This window comes from Acartia tonsa, chromosome 3 (assembly GCF_053477335.1).
Source record: "Acartia tonsa isolate MP-2025a chromosome 3, ASM5347733v1, whole genome shotgun sequence".
Taxonomy (NCBI): domain Eukaryota; kingdom Metazoa; phylum Arthropoda; class Copepoda; order Calanoida; family Acartiidae; genus Acartia; species Acartia tonsa.
In genome coordinates, this window is record NC_137262.1 from 50,463,546 (window position 1) to 50,479,545 (window position 16,000).

General features: G+C 34.0%; 1 protein-coding gene across 1 annotated transcript in view; it reads left to right on the forward strand.

The window, feature by feature from the left end:
• The window catches only part of LOC145314507 (uncharacterized), a 31,767-nt gene extending 16,980 nt beyond the window's left edge, over positions 1–14,787 (forward strand). The window contains exons 25-33 of the mRNA XM_080154435.1: positions 818–995; positions 1,385–1,444; positions 1,690–1,743; positions 2,848–2,909; positions 3,571–3,637; positions 12,236–12,282; positions 12,668–13,280; positions 13,894–13,938; positions 14,398–14,787. Coding sequence (XP_080010561.1) covers positions 818–995; positions 1,385–1,444; positions 1,690–1,743; positions 2,848–2,909; positions 3,571–3,637; positions 12,236–12,282; positions 12,668–12,704 — 505 coding nt within the window. The 3' untranslated portion in view covers positions 12,705–13,280; positions 13,894–13,938; positions 14,398–14,787. The remainder of the gene's footprint in view (positions 1–817; positions 996–1,384; positions 1,445–1,689; positions 1,744–2,847; positions 2,910–3,570; positions 3,638–12,235; positions 12,283–12,667; positions 13,281–13,893; positions 13,939–14,397) is intronic.
• Positions 14,788–16,000: the final 1,213 nt, after the last annotated feature.

Genomic DNA, 16,000 nt, shown 5'->3' on the forward strand with positions numbered 1-16,000 from the left:
GTTTAAAACCTGACAAGGATCATTCATAACATAGGTTTATTTGTTTTAGAGCTTTATTAATTTTTGGATCAAGTCAATCAGAGTGTGCCAATACCCTGTTTTGGCTCACTCTACTTGAATTGGGGGAATATTGGTATATTTTGCTTTACTAGGGGGCATATTGGCATACTCTGCTTTACCTGACAGAATTTTGGCACACTCTGTTTTACTTGTTGTGTTTAGCACACTCTGCGTGACTTGATCCTAATTTTTATTATCGTAGTCAAGGTTTATAAGTGATAAAAAATTATCGTTTTCTGTCAGTCTGTTCGCAACGCAATGCGGGAAATCTTATTTATCGGATGCTATTCAAGACAGACGGCTGAAATTTTTTTTTGTGAAGATTCCCCATACCACTCAGAATCCAGTATTTAATTTACTTGGTCGGTCAGTCATGCTAAATAAACATAATATCTATAATACAAAGTAGAATGATGTCTGTCCCTTAAGATCTCGGTAACCACTGAACCGATCGGATTATACTCTTCAGGGAATATACCTACTGGTCCTATGGTGGTTTTAGGCTATTTTCCTAGGGGCTGGGACAAAAAATCCCCCTCATTTTTTTTGAGCCTTAGGCTTAAAACAAAAGTTTCTATTTATTTTTAAATTACCTAGGGGCACAGGCCCTAGAGGATAGGGGCGAAGCCGCTAGTTATTATATAAAGATCTTAAATAAAAATTTTCGTGCTTTTTTCCCTTCCTTCAAAATGATCTATTCATGATTTATGACAGATTGATTGTGCCTTATAGATGTTGTCATCCTTGTTTTATTTAGGAAAGAGAAGGACCTTGAGAATAGCAGAGCCAAGTGGGAGGAGCAGGAGAGAGAGAAGAGAAGGAGGAAGCAGGAGGCTGAGAATGCGCACAGGAGGAGGATGGAGGAGCAGGAAGAGGAAGCTGCTAGGAGAAGGGAGCAGAGGAGACAAGAGATAATGAAGACAAGATATTACGAGGTAGGACTAGGCAGACGAATACATGCCAAGCTTTGGTCATTATATCGATCGGTCTAAAACAATGGATAATATAGGATATTCGTGGATATTATGATAAGGGTAAAATTGTTGTCATTATTGGTCAGTTCATTCATCCAGTAGTAACTTAAGTTTCATTTTCACGTTTTCTTATTCGTTGGTTTAAAAACTTTAGGGACTGTTATTGAATTTTGAAATTTTAATAGTTTGAGTGTCCAAACGTTTCAACCGCTAATTGTAATCTACAGAAGGGGTAATTTTATGTATCATCATTGGGGATGTACTTAAATTTATCGGCCATAGTCTTATCCCTTTAGATCCCCGTTCTAACTTATTAAGTTTGGTATATTGTGACAATTTTATTATTTTAGACTCTTGGAGTATCAGAGGATGCTGATCAAAGAACTATCAAACAAGAGTTCCATAAGAAGGTATGCATTTCTCAATAGCTTATTAACAATTTGCCGCATATACGTTAGTAAAAATTATGTCAAATTTAATTAAGTATATTTTACTCGGAAAATTTATATGATATTAGAAGGATTCTTTTTTAAATAAGGGTTAAATATAATTAAAACATATTGTTAATTTACATTAATGTTTGAAACGTATGGTCTGGTCAATTTTTATTCTTATGACATTAACAAAGAGTTTAATAATGCTTGCAATTTTTTAGGCGTTGATGTTTCACCCAGATAAACACGCTGCGGCCAGTGTAACTGAGAAAAAGGTTAGATTAATATTTTTTTTCATAGTTGGTCGAGTGCCTCCTACACTTACTTATTTTTTTATATACTACTAGCGGCTACGCCCCTAGAGGCCTCTAGTGACCTTTAAATTTTTTTTTATTTTAAATATCTATTTTGAGAAATAACTTGTCTATGTTATGAATTGTTAAATTCATGCGTCTACGCAGCTCGACTACGTAGCGCGACTATGCTAGCGACACTATGCGGCGGAAATATTTAATATTTTTTATTTTATTGTGATTTCTCTTGGGAGGGTGGTGGTACCCTCCCCAAAAATAGTTATAAACCTTCCCAGGACCTATGAGAAGCTACCCTTTACGGAGAACCCGATCGGTTCAGCGGTTAGCGAGATCCTTCGGTACAGACATACAGATACACACACAGACATCCTGTTACTTTAGTATAAGGATTAGCGGATTCATCCCTAGAGGCCTCTAGGTCACTTGAGTAAAGGGGGGGGGGGTGGAAGTAGTCCATATCTTAGTTTTAAAAGAAATAGTTAAAACATATTTTGGGAGAGATGGCATTTATCCAGGGAGAGGATGTCTCTTTGGGATATTGAGGTACCCTTCCTCTGAAAGCTACACTGGAAATGGAAATTAAGTCGGTCCAGCGGTAAACGAGATCGATACATACACTACACAGTACACATAGACTGACACGACATGCATCCTGTTACTTTTGTATAAGAATTAATTTAAATCAAATTCTTTAAAAATATTACATTAAAGCTATTAACTTGTCATGCGGTTCTAATCCTTGATTTTAACGAATTAGTATTTTTTAAATACTAGCGGCTACGTCCCTAGAAGCCTCTAGGGGCACTTAAGGTAGAAGGGGGGAAAGTCGACCTCATCCCATTTTAACTTTGAGTTTCAAAAGAGTAAAAAAAAATTTTTTTGGTGGAAGGGGTGAAGACACTCTCCCCAAAAATAGTTTAAAACCTTCCCAGGATCTATAAAAAGCTTCACTGTAAAGGAGAACAATATCGGTTCAGCGGTTAGCAACTTCCTTCGTGACATCCTAAAAACGCTTACTACTTTATATAAAAGGATACTCTTAGATTATTATTTGTTTTCATCTAGGCAATGGAAGAAAAGATGAAAGAGATTACTCGTGCCCACACAATCCTCTCTGATCCTCAAAAGTAAGCAAAATTTTTGGTGCTTCCCCTTAAAGTGCCTCTGAAGCACTGACCTCCTCCCCCCTATTTTTTAAATAGAGTAAAAACAAGAGCGATTTTTTCTATACCCAACCCTCGGTGAGCGGTGGTCCTTAACCTGAGAATAATTGGGGAGTTATGTACACTACAAGACACTTCAGGGAAATGGCCAGAGTTTTTTTTTTGTTAATACGTTACATATGATAATTATAATTTACATTACATTTTAAAATCTATATAAATACCTACTTAAAATGAACGTTATGAATTAACCAACCACTTCAGTTTTTCTGCACTTCACCTTCTACATGAATCTTTGTACTATAGTATACAGGTTGTGAATTAAATGGATTTCCCAGTAATGGCTTCGAAACCGATTAATATCCTCAGGATTAGAACCGTTTCTATGCCATACTGAAAAATCATGTATAGTATCGTATTACAGTCAATTTTTCACGGATATTAAAATCTTTTGGGAGGGTGGTGGTACCCTTCCCCAAAATAGTTTTTAAAAACCAAGGACCCTGTCAAGGAGAACCATATCGGTTCAGCGGTTAGCGAGATCCTTCGATTCAGACAGACAAACTAACATCATGTTACTTTATTACATTAAATTCTTTTTTAAAAATCATTATTGTTAATTTAGGCGTGCTGAGTATGACAGAAAACTGGCAGCTCTCGATGATTCGGATAACTACGACTCTGACTATGATGTAAGTTTTTTTTGACGCAACGTTAGATTGCAACTTCCTGTAATGACATTATCATTTCAGGAATCTGAATCAGACAACTGATCATCACTCCTGGATTCATCACTCACCTCAGATCAGATCGCAATCCTCTACTGCTGCTGATGTCCGTACTTGTCCCCGGGGTGTCCTAATTATGAACATGATAAATTCCATAAATGTGCTTTTAGTGTTTTAGTGTATATAGAATAAATAAATGATTTTAACTGTCTTTATCATGAACCTATGGATTATGACACTCCCGGAAGACACCAAAGTAAGAAAGTAAATGCTTTCAGACAGAGATGGCATTAGCGGGCTTTAGATGACTTCTTGGCAATCTGTGCTGTATGCGAATGATAAATCTTGGAGTAACTGTGTTATTGAGGAGAGTCATACATTATCAATATTTCGTATAAGGGTAGAGATCTTACGAGATCTGACCCTTTACCTTTTAACTTATCTAATTGTTGGTGTTTCGTATCATGGTTGAGATCTTACGAGATCTGACCATATAACAAATATCATACTCAAGATCTGATGTACTGGTCTAGTACTACCTAAGGTAAAGATACCTCTTTACAATATAACGTGGTGGCAGCGGACTGAGCTCAGAACCAGCCTCTATCTAATTTTCAAAGAAAATCTAGAAAAGATAAATCTTAGTAGTCTCTGAAGTGATAATGAGTCGAATTAAAATTAGTAAGCCTGAAAGGCTACCAAGAGAAGGAGTATCAGATATAGATCTGAATACTTGGAAAAATGAACTCATCAACTATCTATCTCAAGATGATAATTTTGAAAAATATTATGATGATGGACCATATTCCACATGGGAAGCTGCAGAAAGCAATAAACATAGGATTGTTGTTGCTTGTGCCCCTGATACTGAACAAGATATCATCAAGAGAAGAAAACAATTGAACAATTTCATTACAATCACAGCTGGTTGTTGTTATAAGGATCACTATATGACAATTATAGAGCAATCAACTAGTTTTGACTGGATATGGAATGAGCTGAAGAGTATTTACCAAATTGTCCATGTAGGTAAGGATTTCCTGAATATTGTTGATATCAAATTTGATCCAAACTCAATGAGTGCAACTACAGTGTACAATGCCTACAGATCAAAAATAATGGAGAATCTGAAACCTAAAGGTACAACAGTTAAGTGGAAAAGCAACACTAAACTTCCATCTCAAGAAGTATTGACACCTACATTTGAAGATCACATTCTACTATCTGTACTGCAACTGATAGATTCAAGACTTCCCCTTAAAGTAAGAGAAGTTTACGGACCAAGAATGGAAGACTCCAAATTTCTGATGGATTTTAAACAGGACATATTGACAAATGTTCCAAAAATGCTTGATGATCTAGAAGCAGTTGAAACACAGCTTAACTGGATGCATATGGGTAAATCTCAACGAAATTATAAAAACTCTAAATATGACAAAAACCGACGGTATCAATCTCAACCGTCAAAATCAACAGGCAATAAATTTTGTCGTTTATGTCATCTAGCCCGCAAGCCTAGAGATCAAGTTACCAATCATGAAATTGGAGATGTTCAATGTCCCTCTCTATCTTCAAGAGATAGAATGGCTCTAGAACAAAAGATTGGTAAACTTGCACCTGTAGTTGCTGATGGTGATGATCTTGAAGCACTAGCAAGGCTTCATGGATATGAGGAAAATGAAGAAACAGATCAACATGTTGAGCAAGATACTCAGGAAAATGTTATTAATAATACTAAACTATCATATATTAACCCTGTACCTTCGCAAATATTAACCCTTTTTCAAAACACAAAAATTGTGCATATAGATTTAGATTCAGGTTGCTGGATTTCATGTGTCAAACTTGAGTTTGCAAAACACATGAATTGGAAAATTCTTCCCAACTCTCAACTAGCAAGACTTGCAGATGATAAAACTATACTGAAATCTGTTGGAGAAATCAATGAAACTTTGACAAGAAACAATTGGACTGTTAATTATAGAGCACTTGTCATGAAAGAACTTCATACAGATGCTATAGGTGGAAATAACTTTATAAAAGACAATCAAATCAACCAAAGTCTTGTCAATAAGACTATAACAGTGCATGCTAAGTATGTTATCCCAGAAACAAACAGATTTGTAAAATTACCTATGCATACAAATAGTGTTCTTATTTCTGCTGTCATGCCTAAAGTATTAATGCATGATCAAGGTATTTCAATCAAAGTTCCTTTTGAGGATGGTAACAAAGTAATTGTTGAACCAAGAGTTGAAAATGCCAATAAAACTTGGCCAGTACCTCAACTATGTATGGTTAAGAATGGTAATATAGAAGTTAACAATACTTTACACAAGCCAATACAATTCAAAAAGAAAGAACATCACTTTCAAATAGTACCTACTACTGAACAAGCATCAAACTCTAAACCAAATCATGATTACCAAAAATACCAAAGTCAAGTTAGCAACTCTGTCTTTAAGGTAAATGACCTTGATATCAATCTCAAGGTCATGAACATTTCCCAACAACAGAAACTTTTAAGCAATATTCAAAAAAACAAAGTAATCTTTAACAAAGATCTGAGTCTAGGATACAATCATGCATCTGGCAAACATTTCTGTAACCTGAATTGGGCAAGTCAAGAAAAGCCAATTTCAAGAAAAGTTGTTTGTCCTAACTATAATTCAGAATTGAATTATCTTCTTCAAGAAGTATGTGACCAATTAACTGAAGCAGGAGTACTTGGAGTTCCCCAAGAAGACGGAATAATTATCCAACATGTTAGCCCATGTTTTCTTAGAAAGAAACAGAAAGCTAAAGACAAATCACCTTCTCAACTTGATTCAAATGATGTAAGACTTGTTGTAAATACCACTGAACTAAGTAAATATCTCAAGAATATCCCTACTAAAGTAACCAAACCTAATGAAGTATATGCTGCACTGTCCAAATGGAAATATATAATTAAATCTGATCTTTATCAAGGTTTCTTTCAAAACAATCTTCATCCATCTGCCTATCCTTGGTGTGCTATACAAACACCTTATGGTGGGATAAGATATTTCAAAAGATCTATTCAAGGACTTGTTGGCCAAACAGAAGAACAAGATGAATTGCTGGCCAAAATACTTCATAAGCATCTAAAAGAGGGTAGATGTGTCAAAATTGCAGATGACATATTTGCTGGAGGTAAGGACATTGATGAAGCCATTGATAACTGGACCATGATAATGGAAACATTGCGGGACAACAACCTGAAAATCTCACCAGAAAAGACTATCCTCTTTCCTGATAAGGTTGATATCCTGTCATGGCAATGGAGACAAGGAGGATACCTATGTCCATCCCCACATAGAAGACTTGCATTAGAGAACATCAAATATGAAGATCTTAAAACAGTGAAAGATGTAAGATCTTGGTTAGGACTCTACAAAACATTCATTGATTGCACTCCTAATCTCACAGTGCATCTTGACAAATTTGATCAATTTGTAGGTTCCAGGGATAGCAAAGACATAATTACATGGACAGAAGAATATATCAAATCTTTTAAACATGCTCAGAATCAAATAAGTCAAATGAAAGATCTGTACTTGCCAACTAAAAATGATCAACTGATCATTATGTGTGATGGAGCTAGGACCCCACCAGCAATTGGAATGGTCCTACAAGCAAAGACAGACAGTGGAGAAATTAAAATAGTTAAATACTATTCTGTAAAACTTAAACCTCATATGATAAAATGGTACCCATGTGAACTAGAAGCAGTAGCATTAGGTGCCTCCATAGAAGCTTTCTATGAGTTCATCAAACAGTCTGTTAAACCAATTATCATATGTCCTGACAGTAAACCTGTTGTAGATGCAGCAAAGAAAATTGAAAAAGGTCACTTTAGCTTATCACCCAGAATTCAGACTTTCTTGAATGGTTTAAGTAAGATCTGTTATGAGATTCAGCACATTTCAGGAAAATCAGGTCACAATATAGCTGGTGATTTTCAGTCTAGAAATGCTTTTCAATGTAAAACTGAGCACTGTCAAATATGCAAATTTATTACTGACACTGCTGACACAATCATTGATGTCAAATTGAATGCAATTCAATCCAGTTCAGAACACTCCATGATGTCTTTCTTAAATAGACCAGCTTGGAAAAACATTCAAGAACGAGACCCAGCTTGTAAACAAGCAATTAAGTGTCTACAATCAGGACAATCTCCTTCTAAAAAACCAGGGAAACTTCATAATAATGTCAGAAAATATGTTTCTAAAGCAACAGTTGCCAAAGATGGACTACTAGTTGTTCAAGGTAATATCCCTATGACTACTAACAAAACAGAAAGAATTGTTATACCATCAGAATTTGTTGAAGCAATAGTCACTCAAGTACATATCAAATTTCAACATCCTGCAAAAGCCCAGTTGTTGAATATAATCAATAGATACTTCTTTGCTAATGGAATACATGCAGCTATAGACAATCTTTACTCCTCTTGTCAACTTTGTCAGGCTGCTATGAAAATACCTAAAGTACTACAAGAATTTCACAACACTACAACTGCAATACATCCAGGAACACATTTTGGAATAGACATTATGAAGCGTGCCAAACAAAAGATCATCATTGCACGAGACATGTTCTCATCTTTTGTTACAGCAATGTTCATTGACAGGGAAGACAAAGATTCCTTGCGAAATGCAATCATTCAACTTGTCACTCCTATCAGAACTAAAGAACAAGTTGTAGTTAGAACTGACAATGCTACAGGATTTCAAGCATTAGCATCCAATGACATGCAACTGTCAAACCTACAAATATCTGTTGAACTATCCAATCCACACAACAAGAATGGAAACAGTTGTGTTGACAAAGCTATATCTGAACTAATCACTGAAATTACAAAGATCAATCCTGCAGAAGTTCCAATCAACATATGCATATTGGCTCAAGCTGTTAATAACCTAAACAGTAGAATAAGAAGGCAAGGTAACCTTTCAGCAAGTGAAATCTTGTTCTGTAGAGATCAAATCACTAATTGCAACCTGCACATTGAAGATAAAGAAATTGCTGATAATCAAAAATTGGCAAGAGACAAAGCTAACCTCAGACATAATGAACAGATTCATCACTTAAAATCAGAAATAAGAAAGGGAGACTTGGTTCAAAAGCATGATAACCCCAAAAAGCATAATTTGAGAGAAACATTTCTTGTAACTGATGTTGTTGATCAGAAAGTGAAAGCTCAAAAACTCACAAATGTCTTGCAAGAGAGCAAAAAATCCCAGTTAAGAAGTAAGGAATATACTTTTAATGAAAGGACATTAAACACAGTGTCCAAATCATTTTTAACAAAGACAAGTGATTTTAAATCAAGAAATTATCCAGAAACCATCCCTCATTACCAACCATCAGAATGGTCACCTATTAAAAGATCATCTTCAGAATCTTCACTTGATACAATTGATTATGATGATCATGAAATTGGTACTATGAATGAATCAACTGTCTCGGAAAGCTTTCAATCTGTACAAGAAAATTATTTTACTGACAACTCTATTGATAATGAAAGAGAAGAACATATAGATACAGAGGGTCATATTGAATCAACAGCTGATGAAGATGAAGCACCAATTCAACCAACACCCAGTGATGACAATAATTTTGATGAAACATTAGCAGGAGCTATTAGTAAAAGAAGATATAAAAAAAATATTGTTAAAGAAAAGTGGAGCACAGAAAAACCTTTGAACTTCAGGCTGCCAAGAAGAGCAAGAACTGAATGTCTAAAAAAACTTTCTAACAGAAGACTATCAAAATCACCTCAAAGATCAAATGATGATGTTATAGAAACCCTTAGAAATCATGACATCATAAATTCTATAGATATGATTGGATCTACAGAGTCTAACCACACAAGAGTCATTCTGAATACATCTGATTCTGAAATAGAGGAGCCAGAAGAAGCTGGTGATTGGGACCAGAATGATATATCAGGAACTCCATCATACTTTGATAATGCATTTTGTGGTTCCATTATGAACTTTCCTGATTTTGCACCTACTGAATTACCAGAAAATGTTATACCTGGAAAGGTGTACAACCTGTCCAAGATTCCTCCTCCAGGATCTTTGTGTACTTCTGAACCATTAGCTTTAACTTCATATAATCAAAAGCTTGAACATGGAAGAGTATATAGTTTATCTCTTCTACCTTCCCCTCCAAGTCTTAAAAATAACAAGCAATCTACACCAAAGAAATATACCAAATCACTTGGGAAGTCAAAGCTAGCACGAATCAGAAAAAGACTATTTAAACACTAGGAATATGCACAATTTAAAGTTAACATATTACAGACAATAAATAATCATAAAGAAAATAGGACACTCCATCAAGAGGGGATCTGATTTTAAAAAAAAAAGGGGTACGTTAGATTGCAACTTCCTGTAATGACATTATCATTTCAGGAATCTGAATCAGACAACTGATCATCACTCCTGGATTCATCACTCACCTCAGATCAGATCGCAATCCTCTACTGCTGCTGATGTCCGTACTTGTCCCCGGGGTGTCCTAATTATGAACATGATAAATTCCATAAATGTGCTTTTAGTGTTTTAGTGTATATAGAATAAATAAATGATTTTAACTGTCTTTATCATGAACCTATGGATTATGACACTCCCGGAAGACACCAAAGTAAGAAAGTAAATGCTTTCAGACAGAGATGGCATTAGCGGGCTTTAGATGACTTCTTGGCAATCTGTGCTGTATGCGAATGATAAATCTTGGAGTAACTGTGTTATTGAGGAGAGTCATACATTATCAATATTTCGTATAAGGGTAGAGATCTTACGAGATCTGACCCTTTACCTTTTAACTTATCTAATTGTTGGTGTTTCGTATCATGGTTGAGATCTTACGAGATCTGACCATATAACAAATATCATACTCAAGATCTGATGTACTGGTCTAGTACTACCTAAGGTAAAGATACCTCTTTACAATATAACGCAAAGTAATTAAGCAAAATCTTGGGCAATCATTACCTACCAAATAAGGGGAGAGCAGTTTTTTGTTGTTTTTTTAGGTCAAGTTTGGGCAGGGGTGTATATTCTGCAAAATTGACCCGACTGAGGGGGGAGGGGGGTAAAAATAATAAAAAAATTATTGTTTTGGGGGGGGGGGTGAAAAATTTAGAGAGAAAAAATATTTTTTCCATTTTTATCTCATCCTTTAAAAAAAATGAACCTTGTGCAGAATATACACCCCTGAGTTTAGGTTAGGTTATATTGAGTACTGGGTCACAGGGTTAGCCCCCTTCCCCCGTAGATGTTACACATAAGAAAAACTGCCTTACCTACTCTGGTATTTGGTTGGTATTTGTGCTTGACCTTGTAAGTTTGTAAAATTGTATTCTACACAGACGCAAACATGCTTTAGTCGGCCACCTCAAACTTTCTAATTAATAATTTACTTCTCGAAATATGGACATAAATAAAATAATATCCTTGTTGTGTGTAAATAAGTGGCTTTGCCCCAAAATATGTATATAAAGTAGTTTTATACTTGTATCGGATTCTTCTTCGTGGTGTTGCGTATTACTTGACCTCTACTCAAATATATTTAAGGGGGTAGTTAATAGTCATATCTACTAAGGAAAAAAGCATGAAACATGTTACGATCATTCTCTCTCTCAAAAAAGAACCCAGTTAGTGTAGTAGTAATGAAATCTAAAACTTTCATACAAACGTACACACCACGTTCTAATATTATTTTCAAAATGTCGTCTTTATTAATTAAAATTCAACAATTTTAATAGTTTTGCTTCCTTTGAAATATGCATAGTTTCCTCTCTTGTGATAAACCTACCCTAGTTCCGTAAAAACTCAATTTACCAAAAGTTTATTTTGTTGATTTCATAGTAACTTGACACGCCTGAAAGAATTGTCTGATTAGTGTCGAACTTAGGGCTTGTGTTCCATATTCTGCTTATTGGTTTTGTTGTGCTGTTATATGCTGCTCATCATTTGTCGTTCCGTAGTTAAGTTAAGGTAAAATATGTATGGGAAGTCGATATGTATCACTTAAATGTTGCCCCAGATTTTCATGTACTCTGTTAAGTAATAGTCGCAGCTTACCAAATTAGCAAGCTAAATTGATGACAGATTTTTCCCGGTCCAATTTGCGCAAAAGTTACAAAGCAGTAAGCAGGTTGAATTTCAGATAGTTGACATGATTAATTTTTTGGTTTTTGTATTATGGAATGAAGGGCTGTTTTTTACACTAGTCCCTAAAGTTTTACAATAACGTTTTCTTATTCATTGGGTTGACATCTTTGGGGACTTCTTGAATTTTGATTGGTAGGTTCATTAAGTTGAGTGTCCATACGTTTCAACCATTAATTGTAATTTACAGAGGGGAAATTTTGTGTATCATCATTGAATGGGGATGTATATTTTATCGGCTATTGTCTTATCCCTATGGATCTGTGGTTTTGTATAGAATTTTCATTTCTATTGGCTAAAAAAAATAATCAACATAATTTAAAAAGTATTTATATTTTTGTTTTATTTTCAGTGTTACAGTGATGACGATGATGATTTCAACGTTGAGATGTTTTTCAGGTAATTTAAAACAATTGACGTTATAGCGCTTTTTGCTATGATAAGATAATAGGTAATTTATGTATTTGATAAGAAATTTAAAGATTAGGTTTCTATAATATAAAGTAGTAAATTTTATTTTCTGTTAGAAACAAAGGGTCTCTTCCATAACAAAGTTGGTTAAGTTTGCATGTCCGGGAAGCTTTAGGTTTGTTTTAGGCTAATAACACTGAGCAACCACGCACCCCTTCGCCCAATTATTAAGGCCCTAGAGTCTTGGAGCGCAGCCGCTCGTTAATTAAGATGTAGAAATAACTTTGAAGAAAAGAGTTGAAGTGGTAGGTAGGTGTGTAGGTAAGTCTTTCTGTTTAATTCCATATATAATTATTTTTTTCCTTTTTTTTAGATGGATCTTCATGAACCAGTATTTCTCTAGAAGATAACCAGTAAATATCTTCAGCTGACCAGTCTTTGGCGTCAACATTCAAAATAGCTGATCGATATATGACGTCATCAATTAAAATGAATGATCAACAAATGACGCCAACAGTCTAAACAGCTGACTATTCGATGGCGTCAACATTCATCCAAATATAACGCCATCAATCAAAATGAAACAGCTGATCCAACTTTTGGCGCCATAACCTTTATCAGCTGATCAACAAAAAATCTTCCTACTCGTCGAAATATGCTCGTCGAAAACGAGGCCTAATTTTTAATATCCGTTTTACTTGGCCCGCGAACAACTAATTTCATTTTTATAAAGATGATAAAAATTCTTATGTAGATACTTGAAACAGTATTCTTGGCAATTTTGCATTTAAAAGCATTTTTAACATAAACATTTTAGTCAAATGTTTAAAGGCATAATAATTGCATAACAATATGATTCTAATAATATATTCTTTAATTTTGTTAATTTTTAAAATCTAGTCTAAAATATTTAAAAGTTTTCATTGAGCTTAAAAGTTATATTTTTCTGTACCTCGCAATTTATACGGATTACATGCATTTATTAGGTACACCGACAAACGTCCTACTACGACAAACGTCCTAATGCGACAAACGTCCTAATGCGACAAACGTCCTAAACGACAAACGTCCTAAGCGACAGACGTCCTAAGCGACAAACGTCCTACTGCGACATCTCTAAAGTAAAACGTCCTAAAAAATTAAAGGTCGAATTTTGTAATGCAAGGATGTATCGGGTTCGAAACCATGCCGTTTGATAGCCAACACAGACTTTGGGAAAACTGTCGGACAGATTTTTAAAATTTGGCCTGTGGATGAAGTTATTAAAGAAATAAATTTCAGTTAAAAAATAATCCCCTGTGTTTTATCGCCATATTGGTTTTCATTGTTCCAATCGTTTTTTTTTGTTAGTGGATTTTGTTCTCAAATTTTGGAAGATTTTTTTATTTCATAACCTTTGAAAAATTTTAGGACGTTTTACTTAAGAAATGTCGCATTAGGATGTTTGTACCTGTAGGAGGTTTGTCGTTTAGGAGGTTTGTCGCTTAAGACGTTTGTCGCATTAGGAGGTTTGTCGCATTTTCAGGTTTAGGACGTTTGTCGCATTAGGACGTTTGTCTTAGTAGGACGTTTGTCGGTGTACCATTTATTATAATATAGTTTGATCCAGCAACGATCATTACCTAAAGTTCAGAGAAATAAAAGGTCCAGGAATATTATTATGATCGTTATTTAAGTGATGAGAACAATTTTAAAAATTACATCAGGGGTGTATTGTATATTCTGCAAAATTGACCCTTCTCAATGGGGGGGGGAAATAAAAAATGTGTTGTTTGGGGGGGGGGGGGAGAAAAAATTAAGAGAAATGAAAATATATTTTTTTTAATTTCTCCCCTCCTTGGTGAAAAAAAACTAAAAAAATGTGTGGGAGGGGGGAAAATATAAATAAAATAAAGAGTTCTGAAATTTTTTTTCCATTTTTCCCCCTTCCTTGCTCGGAAAAAACCAGGAGGTGAAAAAAATTTGCAGCAGGGGGAAAATCTTGTGCAGAATATACACCCCTAAATTACATTAATCCAAAAGATATTTTTAGCTTCCATAAAACGTTCACTTTAATTTGCTCTTATTCTTTGGTAACGTGATCTTTTAATATTCCTAACCCAGTATTTTAATGCAATACAAATATTTTCAAGTGCCATTTTTGTTTCATTTGATTTTCGCATTACTTTTCCACGGTTTAAATTAAACTTATTTTAAAGATTCTACACTAGAAATTATTTTCTGTATCATAATTTTTATGTAAAGCATCATAATTAAAACCTTTTTTCGGTAGAAATCTTTTTTAATAAAATTACTTTTTTACTCAAATAAAATATCTTTATGAATTTCACAAACGTTTTAGACCAATCTAAAAAACCTTTTGATATTAATTTTTAAATAGTTCTGTAATTTTTGGTTACTTATTCATAAATTAAAGTTTTAATTTTTATTTGTTATTTTCGATCATTTTTATTTGTCATTTTGTTACGTTTTCTAATAAATCATTTAAAAGTATCAAAACTTCGTTTTTCTTGTAATTTATATAGGTAATGGTATAGAATAGTTATTTGTCGCATCGTATTATAGACAGCCTAGACATTAAAATGTAAAATTATTAGATTTTACCCAGTTTTGTTTTCCCAGAGAAGCGAAAGGCCTGGGTTAACAAAATGGGTAATAATTGTATGATTTTTATTTTAATATTCATTGTCTGTGATACATATTTCTTCAGCATGGCTTTGAACCGATTATAATGCAGTGGATGTTCATATTTTATAAAGTATGATGTCATTTTATCTCTAGAGTAGCTGTGCATCTTAAAATGTGTTTTTATTTGCTTCTTTTTATCCAGATAAGAGGACGTTGAACCCAAAAATTGGGAAATCTTATTTGCTAAAGATTTTAATTGTTTTACTTTTATAAGAAAATATTCTTTTTAAAAAAGTGTTCTATAGAGCTCAGCTTTCCTCACAGCGTGTCTAATGTTTTCTCTAAATATTATATTTCAGAAATTATGCGCCTTGGTGATTAAGGATTGAACTCTAGAAACTTTTACTTGATTTTTGAGGTTTACTAGATTAGCCAGCATAGGCAAATATTTTTGAAAGCGAAGCTTTTACTTAATTAGGGTCTGAACGTCCATTCTTACGTTTCTATAAGCTCTTTTAGATCATTTAGGCATATTAGAATTGTCACATCGAGTTGCATGATGGCATGCCTGTTCAAATTAGGTACAATTTAGAAAGCGAAGCAACTTTATAAGCCTCACCAGAAAGTCCGTCCGTTTAAAACATGTTGAATTTAACTTTTTGGGCATAAATTTTTCTATATAACCCTAATCATCTGATTAGGTACAATCTTTTCAGCAAAGTATATCTATTTTCAAGTCATAAAAATGTAAGTCTGTCCTCTAACAGAATAATGTATTTACGCTGTTTAGAACAAATGTATACCTATACTTTTTTTGTTTATACATTGAAATTGATTTGTATTCTGCTTCGGATTTTTAGGTTTCATACATTTTCTCACTATATTTTAATCTGAAATCAAAACACCGATTTCACTGATGTTTCCTATTGAGTTTTGACTTCATGTTATTTTGTTCGATTATCAATTTAGCTCTTATAGATGATGCCATTCTTATTTTTATATCTTTGTTGGAATTGTTCAATTAATTTTTATCTTTACTTTTTTGGATGTTGTCATACTTGTTTATATAAAAAAAAAT